We start from the raw sequence: 23,069 nt of genomic DNA on the forward strand, positions 1-23,069 counted from the left end.
CAAATTGTATGTAATTATTTTATATTGTTAGGTTAATCATGTTTCCATTATGGCTTGCAATTGTAATTACATTTTTTGTCTGGCTATTGATTATGGAAACTAATAAGCATCTTTTACTATTGTGAAAAAAATAAAAATGAGTACCTGCAGAATGGCTTGGTGGTCAGCAATGATTCTGGTATTTTCCATTTTAACAGTCTGAAGCATGTTGCTCAATTCTGAACACTTTCTGGTCAGTTGGTCATTCAAAATCTAAGACAACATATATAGCAAATCACAGATCTCTCCAATAAATAATTCTTTTTACTTATGCATCATTATTTTTAACAATTACATAGTATTTCATGGTATTATTTCACCATATATGTGAACTTTATTTAACCCAACGGATATTTAATTATAAAATACTTTCAAATATTTGGAATCACCATCCTAAATAATTCTAAATTAAAAGGAGAAATTTGTTGATTTGGTAGAACAACTGAAGCATTTGGCAGTTTACCAATCTTTTGTTCTTTTGCATTTTGCATGCTGGTCAATTGGAGCAAGATACCTACAGAATGGGATTTACAATGTAGATGCATGGCCAATGTTATACAAATCCATTCCCAAAATTGGATGATGAGTTTTTAGAACTGTTTAGCTGGTAACATAAAATAGCTAAGCTCCTTCATTACCAATTACAGTATTCAAAAAAGCGAAATACAGATGACTGTACCATTTCACAGGATTAATCTTCCAAAATGAAATAGAAGTCTTTCGTGCAACACATCTATTAAACATGTAGTTAGTTTATAATTCTTTTGTCCTTTTGGTATTTTTTAATTTGTACTCCTGTGGAAAATATTTATCTTAATTCTCAGTTATTTTTGCAAAGTATATTTGGTAAGGATCTTATGTTTTAATATACAAGTTCTTTAAGAATTGGGCAAATAACTGAAGAATTAATAAAACCCTCAAAAATTAGTAACAAGAAAGGAGAGATAGATGAAAGACTATGTGTACAGGATAATAAGTAGTATGTATAGCAAAACAGACAGAAATACACTAAGGAACATTTTAAAGTTATACCCAGACGTACAAACTATTCATTGAGTAACACTCGAGAGGTGAGACACAGAAGAACTCTTACTCTTTGAAAAGAAATAGCTAATTTTCTTTAGAGTTAGATTGCTGGGCTCAAATTCCAACTGTGTCACATATTAGTTATATTATTAAACCTCTCTGCATATCAGCTTTCTTTCCTTTAAAGTGAGAAAAACAATAGTTTCTATAGTAGAGCTACTGAGAGGACGACAATTTATTGGTAACATAGTATACAGTAGGGTTCGGTGAATCTTAACTATCATTTATAGTAAGAATAGCAGTAGAGAGCTGGAGCATAAAAAAGGCTAAGCACCTAAGAATTGATGCTTTTAAACTGTGGTTCTGAAGAAGACTCTTGACAGTGCATTGGACAGCAAGATCAAACCAGTCAATCCTAAAGGAAACCAGCCCTGAATAGTCACTGGAAGGACTGATGCTGAAGCTGAAGCTCCAATATTGTGGCCACCTGATGCAAAGAGCCCATTCATTGGAAAAGACCCTGATGCTGGGAAAGATTGAGGGCAGGAGAAAAAGGGGACGCCAGAGGATGAGATGGCTGGATGGCATCACTGACTCAACGGACATGAGTTTGAGCAAATTTCCGGAGATAGCGAAGGACAGGGAAGCCTGGGGTGCTGCAATCCATGGGGTCACAAAGAGTCAGAGATGACTTTGTGACTGAACACATTAGTAGTTATTGTTGTCACTATTTTATGAAAGAACACATTTTGTATTTTATCATAAAGAGCATAGCAACACTATGATCCTAACACTGAAACATCAAATTGTACTAACAAAGAGTTCTTTCAGTTGATCAACACTATTTCATCAGGCCCTATAAGAAACAACATCGTTTCCTGTATCGGTGGTGACTCCTCTCCATATGCATGCATATGCACAAAACATTAGCTGAACGTGGGGACCACCACCCCACATTAAATGATCCATACACCTTCAGTATCAGCAATTACTTATTAGCTTCTTACTGTGCTTTGACAAAGAAGACACAAAGAAAGAATAAGACAGAGCCCTTGGCACTGAACTGCTTAGAAGTTCAATCGGGGAAATAAAAGGTATATATTTAACGAGTAAATCAGTCAGCACACAAGTATAGACTAGTGCATGATGTAACAGTGTATCTCAGATACCTATGTATCATAGGAATTTAGAGAATTCCTAAATGGGAATTGGGAGTTAACTTGATGATGCTTCATAAATGAAACAAATCTTAAGGAAATAAAAATTTTAGATGATGGCAATGGTATGACTATATGTAACCAGGATTATTCTTGGTTACTTAATTGAACAAAACTGATGTCTAAACATGAGAGAAATGGGAAGATTTACCTGTGCTTTTTCTGATGCTTCATGAAGAGATACTATTTCAGACCTCAAATATGCATTTCCTTCATGTTCCTTATTGAAAGACATCTGTATATTCTACAGGGGAAAAAAATAATCTCTCATTTTCTTTGTGTAAGAGTTATTACATATACCTCTATCAAAATACCCGTTCTGTACTGCGGCCAGTACCAGTTCAGGTTCTAATGATATACATAGAAAAGGACTTTTTAAAATTTTGCTATCTTCAACTCCCAAACTTCTGTTTATAAGTTATCAAAAAGATTTGCTAAAAATATTTTCATACTGGGATTCCAATAAGAAAGAATTTGCCTAGAAATCTGAATTAGAAAAAACAAACCTTGGTATTTATCTAGTATTCATATGTCAAGAAAACTATACTAAGATGAAATATTTGTTAGTTTAATTACATACACATTTCTTCCAAGTAGCAGTAACATCTTATTATTTCAAAGAAACAGATGCAAGGATCTTTTCAAATTATAAGTAGGGGAAGATATTTTCATCAAGGGATACCTGTGGAGCAGAAGAAAGTGCTTTCATTCTGTGAAAAAAAATGTTCCCTTTAAGATGAAGGAAGGTGATAGAGATGTGAGTTGTGGGGTGGTTTACCTAACCAGTACTTAAGTCAAATGGGGATGAACAAAGTCTAAGTCCTCTTCCTTCACTTTTCTAGTTTTCCAGAAGAAGCATCAAGAAAAATAAACATCATATAACATCGACACCATGAGACTGATTTAGAAATATTTTAAGATATAAAAGTAGTAACATTTATTTCTTTTATTTTTATTGTAGTAAAATACACATAACAAAATTTATCATTTTAACCACTTTTTTTTTTCATTTAAGGGAGAAGGGAACTTTGCCGGGAATGTAGTAAACATGGCCTCCCTTTGCCCTCTTTATACTTTATTCAAACAATTTTAAAAAGTGACTGTAATTTATATCTAGATAATTAAGAACTGATTACAATATGCCTGCATCCATTGTTTATAAATGTTGAATGGCAGTGTGTCTCTCAGATGCTTTGGTAATAGGGAAAAAAATGAATCCTTGATAAACTACAATATATTCACACAAATCTGAGTACTATTTAAGCTTATTAGCATGGCAACTTAAACTTAAGCAACAAGGTAAGTACTTAGTATATTCACAGCCAAATAAAACACATGACCTGCCTAAAAAATGTTGCATCTAAAAAATTCATATTCACTTCCCACTATTCTGTGGCTATTAACATCATGGTGTGCTTTAAAGTCAAAAACATTAAATTGTCTAGAAATACTAAGAATAGTAATAGAATTACACTGTGAACTTTATTTTTAAGTTTAGATCAATAAGGAGGAAAACAATAAACTAGTCAGAAAAAGCATCAAAAAAATATAGTCATTTATATACACAGAGGATTTGAACCATACAGATTCACTTTCAGTTGATTCAATCCTATTTACACATTTACAATACAAGCTACATCTTAACTCAAGAAGCTGATCATATTTAGCACCGAGAAAGAAATTTCACTTAGCCTTTGACCATGACCTCAGGATCTTGACATAGGGAAAGAAATTTTATGAAATCTCAATATATTTATCACTATCAACTTAAAAAATTGATTTTGAAAAATAACTGCTGCGTATCACCAATTCACAAGTGATTCGGGAGGAAGAAAACAAACTGGGACTACTTGATATTGCGCACGCGTATCACCAATTCACAAGTGATTCGGCGGGAAGAAAACAAACTGGGACTACTTGATGTTGCGCACGCGTATCACCAATTCACAAGTGATTCGGCGGGAAGAAAACAAACTGGGACTACTTGATGTTGCGCACGACTCTCCTGCAGTGGTCTGTTTTCACCTCCTCCAAGGCCTGTTCCAACTGTTGAGCCAAGTGCATCAGGGTGGCTGGGTCTGTCTGCAGAACGTGGGTGTTGTGGTCTCCATTCTGATTAAGGTGGAGCTTTATAGTCACTGATGGTTTAATCTGTTGCCTGAGGCTTCTGCTTGCAAGCTGTACATCCAGTCGCCATTCAAGGCTGTGGTAACTGGGAAGGTCTGGTGCCAATTCACTCAGGATAGCTCTGATCTCCTTTCTGTTGTACAGATAAAGCTGAAGCAACAATTTGTTCAATTCTTCAGGAAATCCCAGAACAAAAACAGAGTCTTGGAAATCCAGTTCAGAAATCATGAGCTTCGAACTTTCAGTGAGGAGGTATATTAATCCTTCCACGCCATGTTGGACAGTGTCACTACTCAGGCTGAGTTTTCTGGCAGCGCCTTCGTAGATCTTGGGGTTCGAGCCACCCGCAGGAACTCCACCGCGATTCGCCCAAACTCTGCAACCACCGCGCTGTCCACTTTCGGCAGGAAGGCCAGATGCTCCTTGTGCTCCTCCGACAGGTCCAGCAGCATCTTCCCGGCGTAGCCAGTTTTTAACCACTTTTAAAATCTTTTTAATGAAATGTCTTTTTTAAATTGAAGTATAGTTGATTTACAATATTGTTAGTTTTAGTGATTCAGTTACATATAAATGTTATATATGTTATATATTTATTCAGTTATATATAAATGTTATATATTCAGTTATATAAAAATGTTTATATTAACATTCTATATTACATATATAATGGCTAATTATATATATAAATGTTAATTATATATATAATTCTATATATAACATTCTATATTATATATATGTTAACTATATATTATATATATTAATACATTATATATACATAATATATATTTTATATTATGTTAAGATATATTCTGTTTATGTGCATAATATATTATATATTAACATATGTATATGTAAGGTATATATATTATGTACACAATAATATATACATATATAATAAGAATATATATAATAATATATACTTTTTCAGATTATTTTCCTTTATAGGGGGAAGGGTGGGGAGGGATAAATTAGGAGGTTGGGATTAACATAAAACAACAACCAAAAATGACCTACTATATACATAGCACAGGGAACTATACTCATTTTTACCATTTTATTTTATTTTATTTTTCCTTTCAGCACTTGCAGCCATCAGATTACCAAAGATCTGTGTTTCATCTCTCAGTGGCCACAGCACAGTCTAAGCCCTCTGGATCCCTGACCCTGATGTCCCGAGCATGCCCTATTCCTACTCTCTCACTCGTTACCCCACGTTCTCTCTGGCAACGGGAAGAATAGCCTCCACTGAAGAGAGGCAGCCCACAAGTAGGAAGAATATTGTCGGTCTGCCCTTACAGTGAACACACATTGCTCTGTATCGCCTCATTTTTACCATTTTAAAGTGTACAGTTCACTTTAAAATATTTACATATTAAGTTTGTTTAGTTCAACAGTATTAAGTACATACATTCATGATGTTGAGCAGCCATCAACAAAAATAGTTTTATAGTTTCTGGTCTTACATTTAGATCTTTAATCCATTTTGAGTTTATTTTTGTGTATGGTGTTAGAAAGTGTTCTAGTTTCATTCTTTTACAAGGGGTTGAAATAATTTATTTCATAATATCCAGTTGATAACAGTTCTGGATATAAACTCATATACACTGAAACTTTTAATAAAGATTTTAGAAGAATCAGAAGGACTATAAACCAGCATGAATGAGGAAATATTACTTAATGAAGAGATGAAAGAAAACCTCTGTACTCTAAATTTCTAAACTTACCTTATTTTCTTCAACCAACTTGGAAATGATGTCATCTCTAGAAACTAAAGACAAAAAGTTCACATAACTAAGATGTTAATAACTTACAACTACATTGAAATCACATGTTATTTTTTCTCCTGAGAAATTTTCATTTAAAAAAAATTTTTTTAGTCTGTATTTGCAGAAATAAGCAGAACGCCAGTATTTTGATCATGTTTTTATAAACTTGAAACTAAATCATGGAAAACTAGTCCACAGTCACATGCAATGGTAAATGAGGTCACATTTTACTCAATACACAGGTAATGATGAGTTTCTGAGGTATTTCAAGTTGGAGAGGCAAACGGACAAAGCTGTTTGTTAGATTACTTTGACAAAGGCTCCATAAAGACAGGGAGATCAGTTTAGTAGCTGTTGCAGTAACCAGAGTGTAAAACAATGAAAGCTGGCTCTAAAGTAATGACAATGGGAATGCAGAAGAATAAGCAGAAGACTGTCAGGATCTGCTGACTGACCAAGTAAAGTGAAGGCAACAGATGTGTCCAGAAAATTATCTAGGGTGCAGCCCTGGACAGCCGGGTGGATGGTGGATCCAACTAAACAGAGAATTTAGGGCAAGGAGCAGGTTGGGGAGATACAATGAGTAAGAATGACTCCAACACTTAGCTTTCATCATGTGTTTGGAGGTATTTGCAAGGTCTCTAAATGTAGACGATTAGTTGGCAGTAAGATACCATCTGGAACTCAGGAGGATGATTTGAGGTGGGGGCTTGGATTTGAAACCACTCAGAGAGTCTGTATATATAGTGAAAAGAAAACCAAAGACAAAAATAGGGGAACAGTCTGGCATTTCCTTCTCTAGGAGATCTTCCCAACCCAGGGATGGAACCCGAGTCTCCTCATTAGCAGCCAGATTCTTTACCACCGAGCCACCAGGGAAGGCCTTGATACACTAGTAGCCAAAAGATGTAAACTCTTCAGAGATTAATATTTGGCTTCACAGAAAATTCATAAAGATCTATTAGTTTTGTCACTTAAGTATTTAAAGCCAGAAAAATTATAAAACACGTAAAAATTCACATTTACGATATACTCAGGAAAAGTATACTTCTTGAAAATGAGTCCAAGACTTATTTTAAATAAACTCTAATTTAACATATGTGAAGGATCAAAAAGGTAAACTATATGATCTATCTTGGAAATTCCACTAGTCAAAGAAAGAATCAAAGGGGAAAATTTATTCTATTTAGGAAAACAATGTAATCACTTTAGTGTGTGTGTATTCATGCACACACATATACACACACATATATATACATGTTTATTGCTAATAATAAAAAGGTACACTTTAAACTTCATTGAAGTAAATATCTAAAGGCATTCCTTTTACTAATCTAGTTATAATAACTATCAATATTTGTATTTTTAAATAATAAAATTGCATGCGTATAAAGTATATATTATTCAGTATGAAGCATATAGTTGGTATTGAGACAGGTCTCCTTTTCTTTATGTTAGCTTGAATTACTGTTGTTCTAATCTTAATGTTTTTAATGGTCTTTCATATATTCTTTAAAAATTCAAAAGGAAAGCATTAATCTATCAAGAAAGAAACATTTTTAAAAAATCACTTAATCAGAAGGACAACTAATAATAACAGAAAGTTATTTAGTCCCAGCTTTTCTATTTATTGGGGGCCCTTCGATACACATCTTTTTATTCTTCTGTAGAATGAGGTATATTTTATCTTTCTCACAAGTTTGCTGTAAGGCTCAAATGGGATACTGTCATAGTATCATAAAATGTAATGTGTGTTTTTTTAAGTATGCAATCATAGAAGACAGAAACTTATCCTGGGGCATTATCAGTGAGAATTTCACAGAACAATTCACTACTTGACAATTATATGAAAAGAGTACCTTCTGCTAAAAGCAGCAAGTAAAACCATTAAATGGATTACTCTTTGCTCTATTTTTTTTTTAAATTTCATTTATCTTTCAGTATTCCCCACCCTCATTACAGCCACACTGTAGAAGTCACACTATCTCATAAGAACACTGGGTTTGGAGTTAGAAGATCCAGTTGAGGCCTCACTTCACTATTTATTCATCCTGTAACTCTGGAAAGTATAGGTAGTTTTGTGTGTTACCCGAGATAATTTTTGTAAAAGCCCTATTTAAACCATGAAGTGTTACTCACTTGTGAGGCACTGCACTGGAACTGATTTCTACAGTGAGATCTATTTGAAAACTGCCTTTATAATTATATATTAACAAACAGCAGTCTGATAAGGATGTTGGATTGGAAGAAACATGTCTCCAAGTACCCTGGGATCAAGTCTAGACACTTCCATTTTCTAGCTTTGTCATCTTTAAGGATTCTTTAAAAAAAAAAAACGTTAAACGAGTTAATCTAAGCTCTGTCTATAGTACCTTACAACCATCCATTTCTACAAATGTAAGTTAACCAAAATAGACTGATAACCTGAAGAATGGAGAGTCTGACATGATAAATGGTTAGAATCAGTAACTCAGCAAGGATTAATGGCCTCATTTCTTTATTAGCACTCTATAACCCAACATTCAATATAGATTTACAGAACCCAAAAGTCCCAAGTCCACAATTAAATAAACTTGGTAAAAATCTAAATAATTAGTTTAAAATCAAGAGGGTCAAATTCTAGTTTTTTCCGCTCAGGGCCATGGATAGAAGGAAAGTCAGCAATTTTTTACATTCTGTGGGAATACCAGTATCACTGGCCACTACAAGAATTTAGAATCTTGAAAGCTTTTGCATAAAATCTCAACAAACTAACAGAAGTGTAGTTTCCAGCATCTATTTTCATACCGAGGTCAGACTTGAGCTGTGAGGAAGCCGTCTCCAACGCTCCTTTCTGCTGCTGCTCCTGGGCCAGTAGTTCTTGGGTGGCCTGAATAGAACTGCGTAGGGCAATGCAGTTCTCCTGCAAAATGTGCACCTGAAATTGTGCAAAAAAAAATTCCTTTTAAGCTATCTTACAGCACATGTGTAAAGCCGATTTTCTGAATGTTACTGGAGGAAGAAGCAGAGTTTGTATGCTGAAGATCTCAGCAGAGTACAGTGTCCTAGAGTGGGGCCACCCAGGAGACGTCCGCGCACCCAACACAGCAGGCACCAGCTCAGGACCAAGTGCTGGGCGCGCGAAACGTGGCCAGGGTGAGGAACTGAGGCTTTAATTGTGTTTAATTTTAACTAATTTAAATTTAAATAACCACATGTGGCTAATGGCCTCTTTATTGGCAGTATAAATTATAGCAATAACGGATCATTTGCAAATTCCTTAAGTAGAATCCTTTTAATAATTCCACTGTTAGGAATCATTTAAATCAATTAAATAATAAAATCAATTAAAATAATAAACATTACATAATCTAATTATAGGTATCAGGATTTGAAGCTACTAATTGCCTTGGGTGCTTGCAATTTAGAATCTTATGTGAGTGAATGAACTTGAGTGACACGCTCAGTCATGCCTGACTCTTCGAGATCCCATGGACTGGAGCCTGCCAGGCTCCTCTGTCTCTGGAATTCTCCAGGCAAGAATACTGGAGTGGGTGGCTATTCCCTTCTCCAAGGAATCTTTCCAAATCAAACCTGGGTCTCTGGCACTGAAGGCAGATTCTTTACAATCTGAGCCATACATATAGGTACTTCAAATAACAACTTTTGGAGGCAAAAATATTATGCTAAAATAAATAACGAGAACTGAAAACAGCAATGTAAACACGTTCCTGATTACTTGACTTACTGGTATTCTTTGCTTCAAATGTCAGATCAGTTTAATTATTCTTTTCGTGTACATATAATACAAGACCAGGGAAATACCTTCCAAAATCAATTCCTGGAACACAGAGTATGTGGTAGGGGGAATGATTCCCTCCTAGGAGCTAAGAGTTCACCTCTATAAACTCTGACACGTAATAACTTCTTTGTCCTTTGCTTCCCCATTCATAAAGTAAGAGTATTGGACTGAATGGCATCAGAGTCCTTATTTTGGACTAGAATTTTTTAAATCATAGTAAGAATGTTAATAGAGGATTATGAAAGAAAAGAATTTAATAAATCTAAAGGAAATTAGCAAAACTATAGGTTTATAGCCAAAACACTGGCTTTTCCCTTTTGGTTTCACTTCCCCAACATAAACAAGGAGAGAAAATCTCACTACCTGTTTCCGTTCCACCTCCACTGTTGATTCCATTTCTTGTATTCTGAGTAGCAAGGCTGATCCAGATTTCTCAAGAGATTCCCTGAGGTGCTTCTCCTGGGACAGCTGTCTCCTTAGCTACAGAGTAACACTGCAGTTAGGTGAGACCAAGGGAACTTCGCAGCAGTTTAGCAAAGATCAAAGTCACCATGAAAAGTTTACAGACATACCATCTCACCCCCATTCTTTGTATGTTTGTGACTACCCAAGAACATGTTTTTGTTTCTCCCTAATGGTTAACTTTCTAAGAAATGCAGAGTCAAATTTGTTACCCTCACTTTCCTACTATGTAAGTCTGTTTTCCAAACTGCAGTCAAGACTCCTCTGTAAGTTGCAAGAAGCATTAGAAAAGGGGGGCAAAAAAGAACACAAAGAAAATACTGGAGCTCACAGCAAGTAGCGAGTCCTGCTTCATGGGACGTCTCTCATGGAACCTCCCTGGGCTGCTGCTGCTTTGTGAGATAGGTCGGGAGTTTGAAAAACACGAATACGTCTTAGTGTGTGTATCGTCTGTATTTAGTTTAACTATTTTTCTATAATTTGATTTCTTCATCTATATATGTGTGTGTGTGTATATATATATAATATTATAAACATTTCTCTGAAAGCTGTTTTAATTATGTATTGGATTTTTTTGTGTCAGAATTTAAAGATCAGAACAAATAATGAAGTAGTTGCTAAGTAGCAGACAAAAATAACATTCAAGAATTTGGGTACACTGACCTTATTTCTATCCATAAATGACTATGAGTCAGATAAAGATACAAAGAAGGTTAAGTTTTTTTTTTCCTTCTTTCCAATTTAAATGGAAACTGAAGGTGGCACTAGTGGTCAAGAACCCACCTGCCAACGCAGGAGACACAGGAGAACCCGGGTCAGCTCCTGGGTGGGGAAGGTCCCCGGGAGGAGGGCATGGCAATCCACACCAGTGAGCTTGCCTGGAGAATCTCCATGGACAGAGGAGCCTGGGGGCTACAGTCCACGGGGTCGCAAGCAGTCAGACACCACTGAAGCAACAGAGCATGCATGCATTCCTTTTATAAACTTATATTAAATTGAAAGAAATTCTATTTTTAAACTCAAGTGAAGACAACTTGAGTATATTTTATAATCCTTTTCTACATTGTACATACATAATTTATATTGGTCTTCTTGAAGGATGGTTTTACAGTTTTTAAAAAGTTTTTCAAAGTGAAAAAGATGAAAAGTATGTTGACATGAAACTGTTACAAGATAGACTGTTTTGGAAATGTTCTATGATTCTCTTAACCCTACACCTAATCCTGAACATCTGGACATTTCCAGTGTCTTGCTATTCCATACTGCTCTGCTGAACATGATTGTGAACAAACCTTTCACTGAATTTCTCATTATTTCTTTGAGATAAATCCTACAAAAGGAATTACTAGGTTAAAAGTATAAACACTATTTTATTTTAGACTTTTCATACATTTTGTAATTATTCTTCCAATCTTACTTTCTTATTAGTATTTGAATAAATGTCATCAGCACTAGAGATTATCATCTGATAAACTAATCTAACAAATAAAAAGCAATATCTTAATATTTTTTTCATTTCTTTGGTTCCGAGTAAGACTAAAATTTTCCAATATGGTTATTAGTTCTTCACATATTTTCTGAACTGTTCTTATCCTCTGCCCACTGATTTTTAGATTTTCATTTAAAGTTCTTTAAAAGGTACGATTATTAACTGTCTAATTTCATTATGTTTTCTTTGGTTTTTTTTTTACATGTATAAGATTTTAATTTTTATATAGTCAAACCAACTGAGCTTTTAATAATCCAGTTCCTTCAAGTTTCAAAATTCCTTTCTTAACCAATGATCAGTTAAATATTAGTTTTATTTAACAATGAGTCATAGTTTTTGCTTTTGGCTGTACTTTTCAGGTTCTATTTCAGTATCACATTACAACCACTTTATGATTTAAGAGAAGCATCACACACTCCCCTAAGCTCTACCTCAAACTATACAGTATAATTTGCTCAAGATACAATTTATGTGCCTTACAAAATGAATCTTCATTTGATAATTATACTACTGAGATACTCATTCCTAAAGCTTTATTAAGGGCAATCAGTTAATCTATTTCATGTTTATCAGAATCAGATTTTATATATATATATATTTATCTCTTAGAAAGGATACACACTGCATTTACTCTTTTCCTTGTATAGCTCTGTTATGGGTTGAACTGTATCTCCCCAAAATTCATATGTTGAAGCCATAACCCCAGTATCTCAAAATACGACCATAAATGGAGAGAAAGCCTTTGAAGGGTCATTTCAGTAATGAGGTCACTGAGGGGGGCCTAATCCAACGTGACTGGTGTCTTTATAAGAGGAAATGTGTACTCAGAGACGCCAGGGATGTGTGCACAGAAAAAAGACCATGTGAGGACACAGAAAAAAGGGCAGCCGCCTGCAGCCCAGGGAGAAAGGACTCAAGAGAAAAACAAGCCTGCTGCTATCTTCATCCTGGACCTGCTGCCTCCAGAACAGTGAGACAAAGACTTCCACTGCTTAAGCCTAGCATGTGGCAGTGTGTGGTAGCCCCAGCAGAACACACCCTCCTTGTCCCACATGCCCCAAGACGTTCCTGCTGGACTCACAGAGTCCTCCCCTTCAGGTCCTCAGCGAGCTCAACGAAAATTCAAGATTTTACCACAGCACCAAGAATTAAGACTTTTCCAATAAAAAACAACGCTAAGTGGCAATCCAATGGAGAAAGGACAGTTTTTTCAACAGATTGGTGTTGGATCAACTGGACATATACAAACTCATACAAAGAATCTAAATACAGACCTTACACCTTTCACAAAAGTAGCAATTCAAAACCTAAATGTAAAATGCAAAGCTATACAACTTCTAAAAGATAATACTGCAGAAAAATCTAGGTGACTATGGGTTTGGCAATATTTTTTTTTAATATTTTAGATATAATTACCAAAAGTATAATCCACGAAAAAAGTGGCAAGTTGAACTTTATTAAAATGAAAAGCTTCTGCTCTGCAAAAGACACTGTTAGGAGAAAAGACAAATTACAGATTGGGAGAAAATATTTGTAAAACACATATGGATAAAGGACTGGTATCCAAAATATAAAAGGAAGTCCTAAGACTCAACAGTAAGATTAAAAAAAAAAAAAGGCCCAGCTGCAAAATGGGGAAATGATCTAAGACACCTCACCAAATAAGATAAACAGATGGCAAATAAACATATGAAAAGATGCTGAATATCACATCATCAAGGAACTGAAAATTAAGACAAAATACCCCTATACATACACCTATTAGAATGGCAAAAACTCGAATCACGGACTACCCCAAACGCTGATGAGGATGTGGGACAACAGGAACTCTCATCCATCGCTGGTGGAAGCGCACCACGGTACAGTCACGGCAGGGCAGGCTGGCAGTTTCTTAGACATCTAAACACAAGCTTACCGTATGATCCATCAATCACACTCCCAGGTATTTATCCAAACGAGTTACAAACATGGCCAAAAAACAAAAAAAGACCCGCACATGAATGTTTACAGCAGTTTTATTCATGATTGCTAAATTTGGAAGGAACCAAGACATCCTTCAGTAGGTGGATGGATAAACTTTGGTACATCCAGACAACTGATTATTCTTCAGTGATAAAAATAAATGATCAAACGATGAAAAGACATGGAGAATTTAAATGCATATGCTAAATAAGTGAAAGAAGGCAGTCCAAAAAGGCAACATATTGTATGACTCCAACTACAGAGACAGTGAAAAGATCGGTAGTTGCCAGGTGCTTGGGAAAAAGGGGGTGGTAGTGATGAGTGTGTAAAGCAGAGGGTATTTTTAGGGCAGTGAAGTGAAACTCTTTTGTATACTGTAATCAGTTAAAAAATGAAACAATCTAAACTGTGGACTTAGTAATAATGTATCAATTCTGGTTCATAATCAAATATAACAAATCAAAGGCACCAGACTAATACAAAATGTTAATAATAGCAGAAACTCTGGGGGTGGGGAGAAAGGGTATATGGGAACTCTGCTTATGTGCAATCTTTCTAAAAACTTAAAAGTGCTCAAAAAAGTCTATTAAAATATCCAAAGTATTTTTTTTAATGTGAAACAATATATTCCAGCAATGAACAATAATGCTTTTGTCAGTAATTACTGGTAAATAAAGCACTTCACATAAGAGAATGTTCCAGATATAGCTACACTTACCATCTTAAGCACACTAAAATTTATAATTTTTAAAATAGTATATCTGTTTTGTAGAACAGAATATTTTAAATATAATTTGATCCTTTTGATTTGGACTAATGTCAATTATTCTGTCAGGGAATACTGAGGTTTTTAGGACACTGTCAGGGTATATTGAGTTAGTAATTCTGACTCTTCTCACTGTTTTCAGCTGCAAATTTTTAGTCCAACAACTTTTAGTAGCCACCTACTTCATAATTCCAATCTGTTATCTACTTAAATAGAGGCTGAAATGAAAGTTATAAGGTAAAATTAGATGAGCAGACTTATTAAAAGCTTTTTATTTTAAACATTAAGTTGATGTAAAAGGTCTTTGTGTGAAGGGGTCCCCTAACTCTAGCGGACGGGCAACCACGCGAGTTCCATGGTTACTGTTTCCCTCCCGACTCAGCGCACTTATTTTTTCAGTTTTATGGCATTATTGAGGTGAAAGGAAGTCTTAATGTCATATAAACACAGGTATAACTTCAAGCAGCATATTCTAAAAACCTTCCTGATAGCCACATTTTCTTCTTCAGTGGTTTCCTCTCACTCTATTCACTTTCTTGGCGTCCCCCTCTACAATTCCAGTGCCCCCTCCACCCGCTCAGCATCCTTTTACCTTACCTCTTGAATTTTAAGGTTCATTTTACGTTTTGTGGTCTTCAGTTCCTCTTCAATAATAGCTGCATTCTTCTAAAAATAGAAGAAGAAAAGGTTCTAAAATCTGATAGGAATAAACTGTCCATAGGTATATCAAATCTAGACTTTTGGGGGAAATCCATGAAAACTATTCTGACTACAGTTATAAATACTTCTTAATATGAATCTAAAGAAATTATTACAATGAGATATTTAAAGTTATTTTATTACTTTGATTCATGACTTCTATCATTTTCCCTTTTAGATCATTAAAAAATGATTAGTCACAGGTATCGCCTATGTAAAATTCAATCATCAGAGGAAAACCTGGTAACTGCTAGATATTTTTCTTATGGGATATATTCCTATTTTTTTTTTAAGTACTCTATTTCTTCTAGGGCTTCCCTAGTGGCTTCAAAGCTAAAGAATCCATCTGCAAGGCAGGAGACGTGGGTTTGATCTCTGGGTCAGGAAGATCCCCTGGAGAAGGAAATGGCAACACACTCCAGCATTCTTGTCTGGGAAACCCCACAGAGTCCATGGGGGTCACAAAAAGTCGGACACAACTTGGAGACTAAAATAATAGACATCATTCTTCTAGCCTCAACTTTGCTTAGGAGTTGAGGATGAAAAACGCAGCTTTCACTATTCATTCTTTCATATTATTATTAATGGCACCACAGTCTAAGATGTAAAACCTCAGAGTCATCTATGCCTTCTTCCCTACCTTGAGCCCCTGCCCAATACCACATTCCAGCATACCTTTCTTTTCAAAATGCCACAACTGTAGTTCAGACCTAGTAAGGTCCATGCCTCAAATAATGCAATGGATTCCTAACCAGTTTTCCTGTCTCCAGCCTCTCCTCCTGTAACTGATACTCTACGCCAGGGCTCCCCAAGCCCTGAGGCCATGGAGCAGGCCTGGCCTGTGGGGTGTCAGAAACGGCCGCATGGCAGGAGGTGAGCACTGGGTGAGGGAGCGAAGCTCCCACCGTGATTACAGCCGCGCCCATGGCTCAGCTTCCCGCCTGAGCTCCGTGTCCTGACAGACCAGCGGCGGCACTCGATTCTCACAGGAACGTGAGCCCTGCCATGAACTGCACGTGAGGGATCTAGGGTGCGTGCTTCTTGGGAGAATCCAATGCCTGACGATCCGAGGTGGAGCTAACAATGCAGAGCAGCTGCAAATACAGATGACCAGCAGCACAACCAATGTGCCTGAATCATCCTGAACCATCCCCGTGGAAAAACTGTCTTCCACGAAACCATTCCCCAGTGCCAGAAAGGGTGGGGGCTGCTGTCCTATACTATTTCTGGGTTAGTTTTCTTATTTTCATTATGTCACTTCTTATCTCTGGAGAAGGAAATAGCACCCCACTCCAGTACTCTTGCCTGAAAATCCCATGGATGGAGGAGCGTGGTGGGCTACAGTCCATGGGGTCGCAAAGAGTTGGACACAACTGAGCGACTTCACCTTCACTTTCTTATCAAAAATCTAATCACTCCCCCTAAAACCAAGCCCAACTACTCGATTACTCTTGATTTTGAGATCCTTTACGAAGTTAGCCCTAGCTGCTTTCCAACTTACTTCACACAAACAAATCTTCACTCTGGTCAGGCTAGCCTATGCATCTCCCCCTAACTGCACCCAGGAGAAAGATGCAGGTTCAAATCTGAGATACAAGAAGAATACAGGGAAGTGTGATCTCAGAGAAGTGACCTCTCTCTGGGCCCCAGTCCTCTTATCACTAACATAAGGGCAATAATACCCTACACCTTGAGGTTTTGCAGAGATTAAGCAAAGTAACATATTTTAAACAAAACAATCTCTGTTATACTGCCTGGCCTATGGAGGGAAGACATATTCCTTTCCTTAGTCTTTATTTTCTGCTGCCTCTGTGAGTGCTCTTTGAAATATCCACACCTCTCTGCTTTACCTTCTAAAGGTTCAGCTCAGGTCCTGTCTCTTCTTTGACGCCTAGCCTAATCTGTTCTAGACAAGACATGTACATCTTCTCAAACCCGCCTGAACATAAAACACTTAGCTGGCAATATTGGCTTCCATTTGTCCTATACTGTCCTTTAATATTTCTTATACCCTTATTTTTTCTCTTTAGTTTCCTGCTTTGCCTTGTTCTCCCAGTAAGCATATAAGCTTTTGAAGAACTCAGACTCCCTCACACCTCTGTGTCCTCAAAAGTCGCATAGAAGAGATCTATAAATATTCAGTTACTAATAGCACACAATGCTTTACACTATCGATGGAGATAAATTTCAAATGTCAAGAATCTTCACATCAACATCACCTATTTTTAAAAGTCAGTTTTTTGGGTCTGTTGCCTCCTCCAGCTAACACACAATGGTGAATTTGTCTTCCAGAACGTGGACACAAACCTTTGTCTCAGAGGCAATCTCCAGAGTCGCAGTCAGCCTCTGCACCTCATCCTGCGCTTTGTCTTCCTCCTCTTTTACATCTCGCAGCTGCTGGCGCAAATTCATCACTTCCAGTTGCAGCAGCTTGAGGTCCTTGGAATGCTCCTCCTGTATTGTATTCAGTCTTTCCTTCAGGAAATCTACCAGACAGGACAGAGGGTCATAAAGCAGCTTAAAGAAGGTGAGGAAAAGAATCACGAACTCATCAAGCACCCACACAGGACCCACTTTCTGGTGATTCTCTTCTCTCCATACCTGTTTTCTGTGGGTTCAGATCCTTTTCAGTTTGCAGACGGAAGATGTTCATCTTCAAAGACTGGATGAGACTTTCCAGGCGGCACATTCGATTGACCAGGAACTCACAGTTCTTCCACAAAATATTTGTTTTTCCTGAATAAATTATCTCATTCTGGATAGGTCCAGTGATGTTCTGGCTCACAGGTTGTTCTAAACATTTTGGAGTTTCCAACTGGCCCCTGGACAAAGATGCCAATATAACAATATTATAAAGTAATCCCAACCACTGAATTAGAACTGGACATGGCACAACAGACTGGTTCCAAATAGGGAAAAGGAGTACATCAAGGCTGTATATTGTCACCGTGCTTATTTAACTTATATGCAGAGTACATCATGAGAAACGCTGGGATGGATGAAGCACAAGCTAGAATCAAGATTGCGGGGAGAAATATCAATAACCTCAGATATGCAGATGACACCACCCTTATGGCAGAAAGCAAAGAACTAAAGAGCCTCTTGAAGAAAGTGAAAGAGAAGAGGCAAAAAGCTGGCTTAAGGCTCAACATTCAGAAAATGAAGATCATGGCATCTGGTCCCATGACTTCATGGCAAATAGATGGGAAAACAGTGGAAATAGTGGATGACTTTATTTTGGGGGGCTCCAAAATCACTGCAGATGGTGACTGCAGTCATGAAATTAAAAGATGCTTGCTCCTCGGAAGGAAAGTTATGACCAACCTAGACAGCATATTAAAAAGCAGGGACATTACTTTGCCAACAAAGGTCCGTCTGATCAAGGCTATGGTTTTTCCAGTAGTCATGTACTGATGTGAGAGTTGGACTATAAAGAAAGCTGAGTACTGAAAAATTGATGTTTTAGAACTGTGGTGTTGGAGAAGACTCTTGAGAGTCCCTTGGACTGCATGGAGATTCAACCAGTCCATCCTAAAGGAAATTAGTCCTGAATGTTCATTGGAAGGACTGATGTTGAAGGTGAAACTCCAATACTTCGGCCACCTGATGCGAAGAGCTGACTCACTGGAAAAGACCCTGATGCTGGGAAAGATTGAAGGCGGGAGGAGGAGGGCTTGACAGAGGATGAGATGGTTGGATGACATCACCAACTCAATGGACATGAGGTTGAATAAACTCCAGGAGTTGGTGAAGGACAGGGAGGCCTGGTGTGCTGCGATTCATGGGGTCGCAAAGAGTCAGACACGACTGAGTGACTGAACTGAAACTGAAAGCATTGAGTCAGTGTTGCATTTCTATTGAGAATAAACAGTAAGTTCTTTAGTTAACAAATATCTGATAGCCTCTGCAAATTTAACTGCAGAGAGAACTATTAGGTAAATCCCATGGACAGAGGCGCCTGGTGGGCTACAGGTCATGGGGTCACAAAGAGTCAGACGTGACTTACCAACCAAACAACAACAACTAGGTAAGCAGGATGAGACCAGTGGGGCTGGGGGGGGGCGGTGGGGGGTAAAAGTTACCAACATTTTAATGATCATTTTAATCTGAATTTTTCGTAAACCTGCTTGGTATGTAAAAACAAGTGATACATAAAACATGCTAAATGCTAATTCTATAATAGAAAATTAAGAATTAGTTAGCATGGAGGCAATATACTCACATCCTTCTTAGAAAATTTTTAAACAAAGACATAATAAAAATTCCTATTTTGTTCTAACATACTCAACATTGGTACAGTTTAATCTTTTAACTGCTGAACAGTTATTTACTCTATAGGTGCTATAACACCAATCATACTAATTTTTGATCTTCATAAGAGACATTCAGGAAATATATATATGTAATTTTAAAGAAAATCACACCAGTAAATTCAATATTGGCTGTGTAAGCACCCATATTCCTCAGGCCTTTAACAACCTAACTTTTAATGGGAATAACTTCTTCCACAGCACAAAGGAAAAATACAGTTCTTTTTTTGAGTACTTCATTCTAAACTCGGGGAAGGCAACGGCACCCCACTCCCTCCAGTACTCTTGCCTGGAAAATCCCATGGACGGAGGAGCCTGGTAGGCTGCAGTCCATGGGGTCGCGAAGAGTAGGACATGACTGAGCGACTTCACTTTCACTTTTCACTTTCATGCATTGGAGAAGGAAATGGCAACCCACTCCAGTGTTCTTGCCTGGAGAATCCCAAGAACGCGGGAGCCTGGTGGGCTGCCGTCTATGGGGTCGCACAGAGTCGGACACGACTAAAGCGACTTAGCAGCAGCAGCACCATTTTAAACTATGAATTTTTAAGACTTAAAAAACCTCTCTTTTAATTTACAATAAATCTGGACAAAGAAAATACAGATCATATTAATGGCATGAATCAAGTGAGATGTTCATCTTAACTAATATCAAAGTCTATTTTTACAAAAGGATCAAATATTTTTCTAATTATGTAAATAATTACATTTGTTTTTAATCAAGTATTGAATATAACACACTTAGAATACCTGTTTAGAAGTGGTAGTAGCTCTATTATAGGAGGACAACCCTTTATCTTGCAAATATTTTCTAATTAATATTCTATGTGAAATGGTTATTCCTCAATTCTTTTCTAAATACTTATTTCAACTGCCAAACCATCCGTACTGTGACTCCTTATTGTAACCGGTGAAGCAAAACTCAACCTACAGGGTTCATTTTTCATTTGCTACCTTTTGTCACCAAAGTCCAACATTATCAGGTCATCCCTCAGAGAACTGGTCTGTTCTTCAACTATTCTCATCCTTTGCTGAAGTACTGTGAATGTTTCAGAAGCTGTAGCGTTGATGCGGGTTGGAGAGAGGACTGGTCTGGACATTGTAGTTTCCATATGCACCTGAGAATAAAGTTACAACATTAGCGTAGTTGATTATATTATTGTTCAAGATAGCGACTGCCCCTTCCTGTGGAGGATTATACATCCCTGTCCTGTTTAGCTTGGAAAAGGCCATGTGCCCTGCCTTGGTCAATTAAATGTGGGTAGAAACTAATTTAAGGAGCTTCCCCAGGCGGCTCAGCAATAAAGAATCCACCTGCAATGCAGAAGATGTGCAGGAGATGAGGGTTTGGCCCCTGGGTCAGGAACATCCCTGGGTCAGTAAGATCCCTGGAGAAGGGCATGCCAAGCCACTCTAGTACTCTTGTCTGGAAAATCCCATAGACAGAGGAGCCTGGAGAGCCATGGTCCATGGAGTTACAGAGTCATACATGACTGAAGCAATTGAACAGACACACATAGAAACTTTAAGAGCCAACATGTCATTCATCAGCTCTTTCTTTTCCCTTCTCTGTAAGATGAGCAACATCCCAGATAGGGCCTTCTCCACAGGCTAAGATCCCAGAGTAAGGATGACGGGAGCAGAACTGTGGCCCATTCATGCCGCACAGCGTGAGTGAGCAATAAACTTCTGTTGTTACAAGCCGCAGATTGCTGGGTAGTTCGCTACTGATCACAACCTATCCTGTCTGCTACTATTAGACATACACTGGGATCTATAACTTGGCTGAGGGAGTTATTACCTCTTTTGTTACCAGCCATTTTCATTTTAACATGTTGCCATCCAAACTTTCTGATAAAAACAACTCTGCAGTACTTGGACCTCTGAGCAGTTGCCATAAAATAGATTTATCAAATACCTTGAAGCAGTGACTTTTAAAAATAACTTGCAAACTAACTTCACAGCAAAGACTCTTCTACAGCTACTGACATCAAATTACTAGACTCCTCCCTCAAGACCACACAAGAGTAATTGGGAGTAGTGACACTACTCTTTCAGGTATTAATTACAGAAGCGGAATGAGCTTAAAAGCTTTCTCACCACTGAATCACCTTTCCAAAGTTCGATGACAAGATCACTGGTGGAAACTTTAAGAACACTCTCCTGTAACTCCATCCTGTACAGACATTTCTACACTAAACAGACTGTACACCTCAACCATCACTAGCAAGACTGTACCTGTGAGCGTGTGCTCACAAAGGCCCCACTTGGGATATTGTTAACACATCTTTCTCCCCAACTTGGTGTGTAATCAGATACTCTCTCTTCCCCTCAGCTCCCAGGCAATGGAAGTGGAGACTACCTCAGGTTCAAGTCACTGAAGATGGTCCCCTGGAACCAATGAAGGAATTAAGTAAGTCTTAAAATTGATGGCAGGATTTAAGACCCATGGTGGGGGCGGGCACTGTGGAAAGGCTGAGCTTCTTGCCAACGTAATATTGCTATAGCCGTTGAAGACATTTTTTCATCCTGGAGTAGCTCTTCAATTACCTTCTATCTTTCGTCTATAGGTCCCAGAGAATGGCTTTTCTATTTATTTTTACTTAAATAAAAGGAAAAAATTTTATCAAGGAACGTTACTGTTCAGCTGCTAAGTCACGTCCAACTCTTTGTGACTCCCATGGACTGCAGCATGCCAGACTCCTCTGCCCTTCATTATCTCCGGGTATTTGCTCAAATCATAGTTGACAAATATAAAATTGAATATATATAATGTGTACAATGTGATTTGATACACATATACTTTGAAGAATGTTTATCAAAATCAAAATAATTACATCCACAAAATTAACAACCTCGTATAGTTAATGTAGCTAACTTTTTTGTTGTGGCAAGAATGCTTAAAGACCTTCTCACAGTAACTGTCAAGTATACAATCTCATTTTAACTATACTCACCATGTTATACACTAGATCCTCTAATTTGAAAAGGTAACTTACAGAATGGGACAAAATATTTGCAAACCATATTAAAGGGCTAATATCCAAAGTAAATAAAGAACACATATAGCAGAGTAGCCAAGAAACAATCCAATTAAAAAATGGGCAGAGGATCTGAAAAGCTACGTTTCTATTGAAGGTTTACAGGTGGCCAACAGGTACATGAAATGATGCTTATCATCACTAATCATCAGGGAAACAAAATCACAAGATAGCACCTCACATCTGTTAGAATGGCTATTTTTTTTTTAAAAAAAGACAACAAACATTGGCCCAGATGTGAAGAAGAGGGAATTTTATGCACTGTTGGTGAGAATGTAAACTGGTACAGACATAATGGAAAATGGTATGGAGATTCCTCAAAAAATTAAAAATGAACTACCAGAAGATCCAGCAATCCCACTTGGGTAAATAATTCCTCTTGGG

At 37.3% G+C, this 23,069-nt stretch overlaps 1 protein-coding gene, 1 non-coding gene and 1 pseudogene across 5 annotated transcripts in view; all 3 read right to left on the minus strand.

Annotated features, from left to right (window-relative positions):
* The window catches only part of CCDC150 (coiled-coil domain containing 150), a 97,345-nt gene that overhangs the window by 68,904 nt on the left and 5,372 nt on the right, over positions 1 to 23,069 (minus strand). For 3 of the 4 annotated variants that reach the window (XM_043910512.1, XM_043910509.1, XM_043910508.1), the window contains exons 2-10: positions 20,599 to 20,762; positions 17,936 to 18,156; positions 17,642 to 17,820; positions 15,233 to 15,301; positions 10,320 to 10,436; positions 8,963 to 9,092; positions 6,134 to 6,177; positions 2,434 to 2,526; positions 145 to 252 (exon numbers count right to left, since the gene is read on the minus strand). In XM_043910512.1, coding sequence (XP_043766447.1) covers positions 145 to 252; positions 2,434 to 2,526; positions 6,134 to 6,177; positions 8,963 to 9,092; positions 10,320 to 10,436; positions 15,233 to 15,301; positions 17,642 to 17,820; positions 17,936 to 18,156; positions 20,599 to 20,756 — 1,119 coding nt within the window. In that variant the 5' untranslated portion in view covers positions 20,757 to 20,762. The other variant, XM_043910513.1, reaches the window with a different exon arrangement.
* LOC122698845 lies at positions 3,541 to 9,050 on the minus strand (annotated as a pseudogene).
* Positions 5,497 to 5,805, minus strand: LOC122699027. The gene has a single exon (XR_006342518.1). It is a non-coding gene; the product is annotated as a small nucleolar RNA U85 (small nucleolar RNA).

The sequence above is a fragment of the Cervus elaphus genome, chromosome 8, assembly GCF_910594005.1.
Source record: "Cervus elaphus chromosome 8, mCerEla1.1, whole genome shotgun sequence".
NCBI lineage: Eukaryota > Metazoa > Chordata > Mammalia > Artiodactyla > Cervidae > Cervus > Cervus elaphus.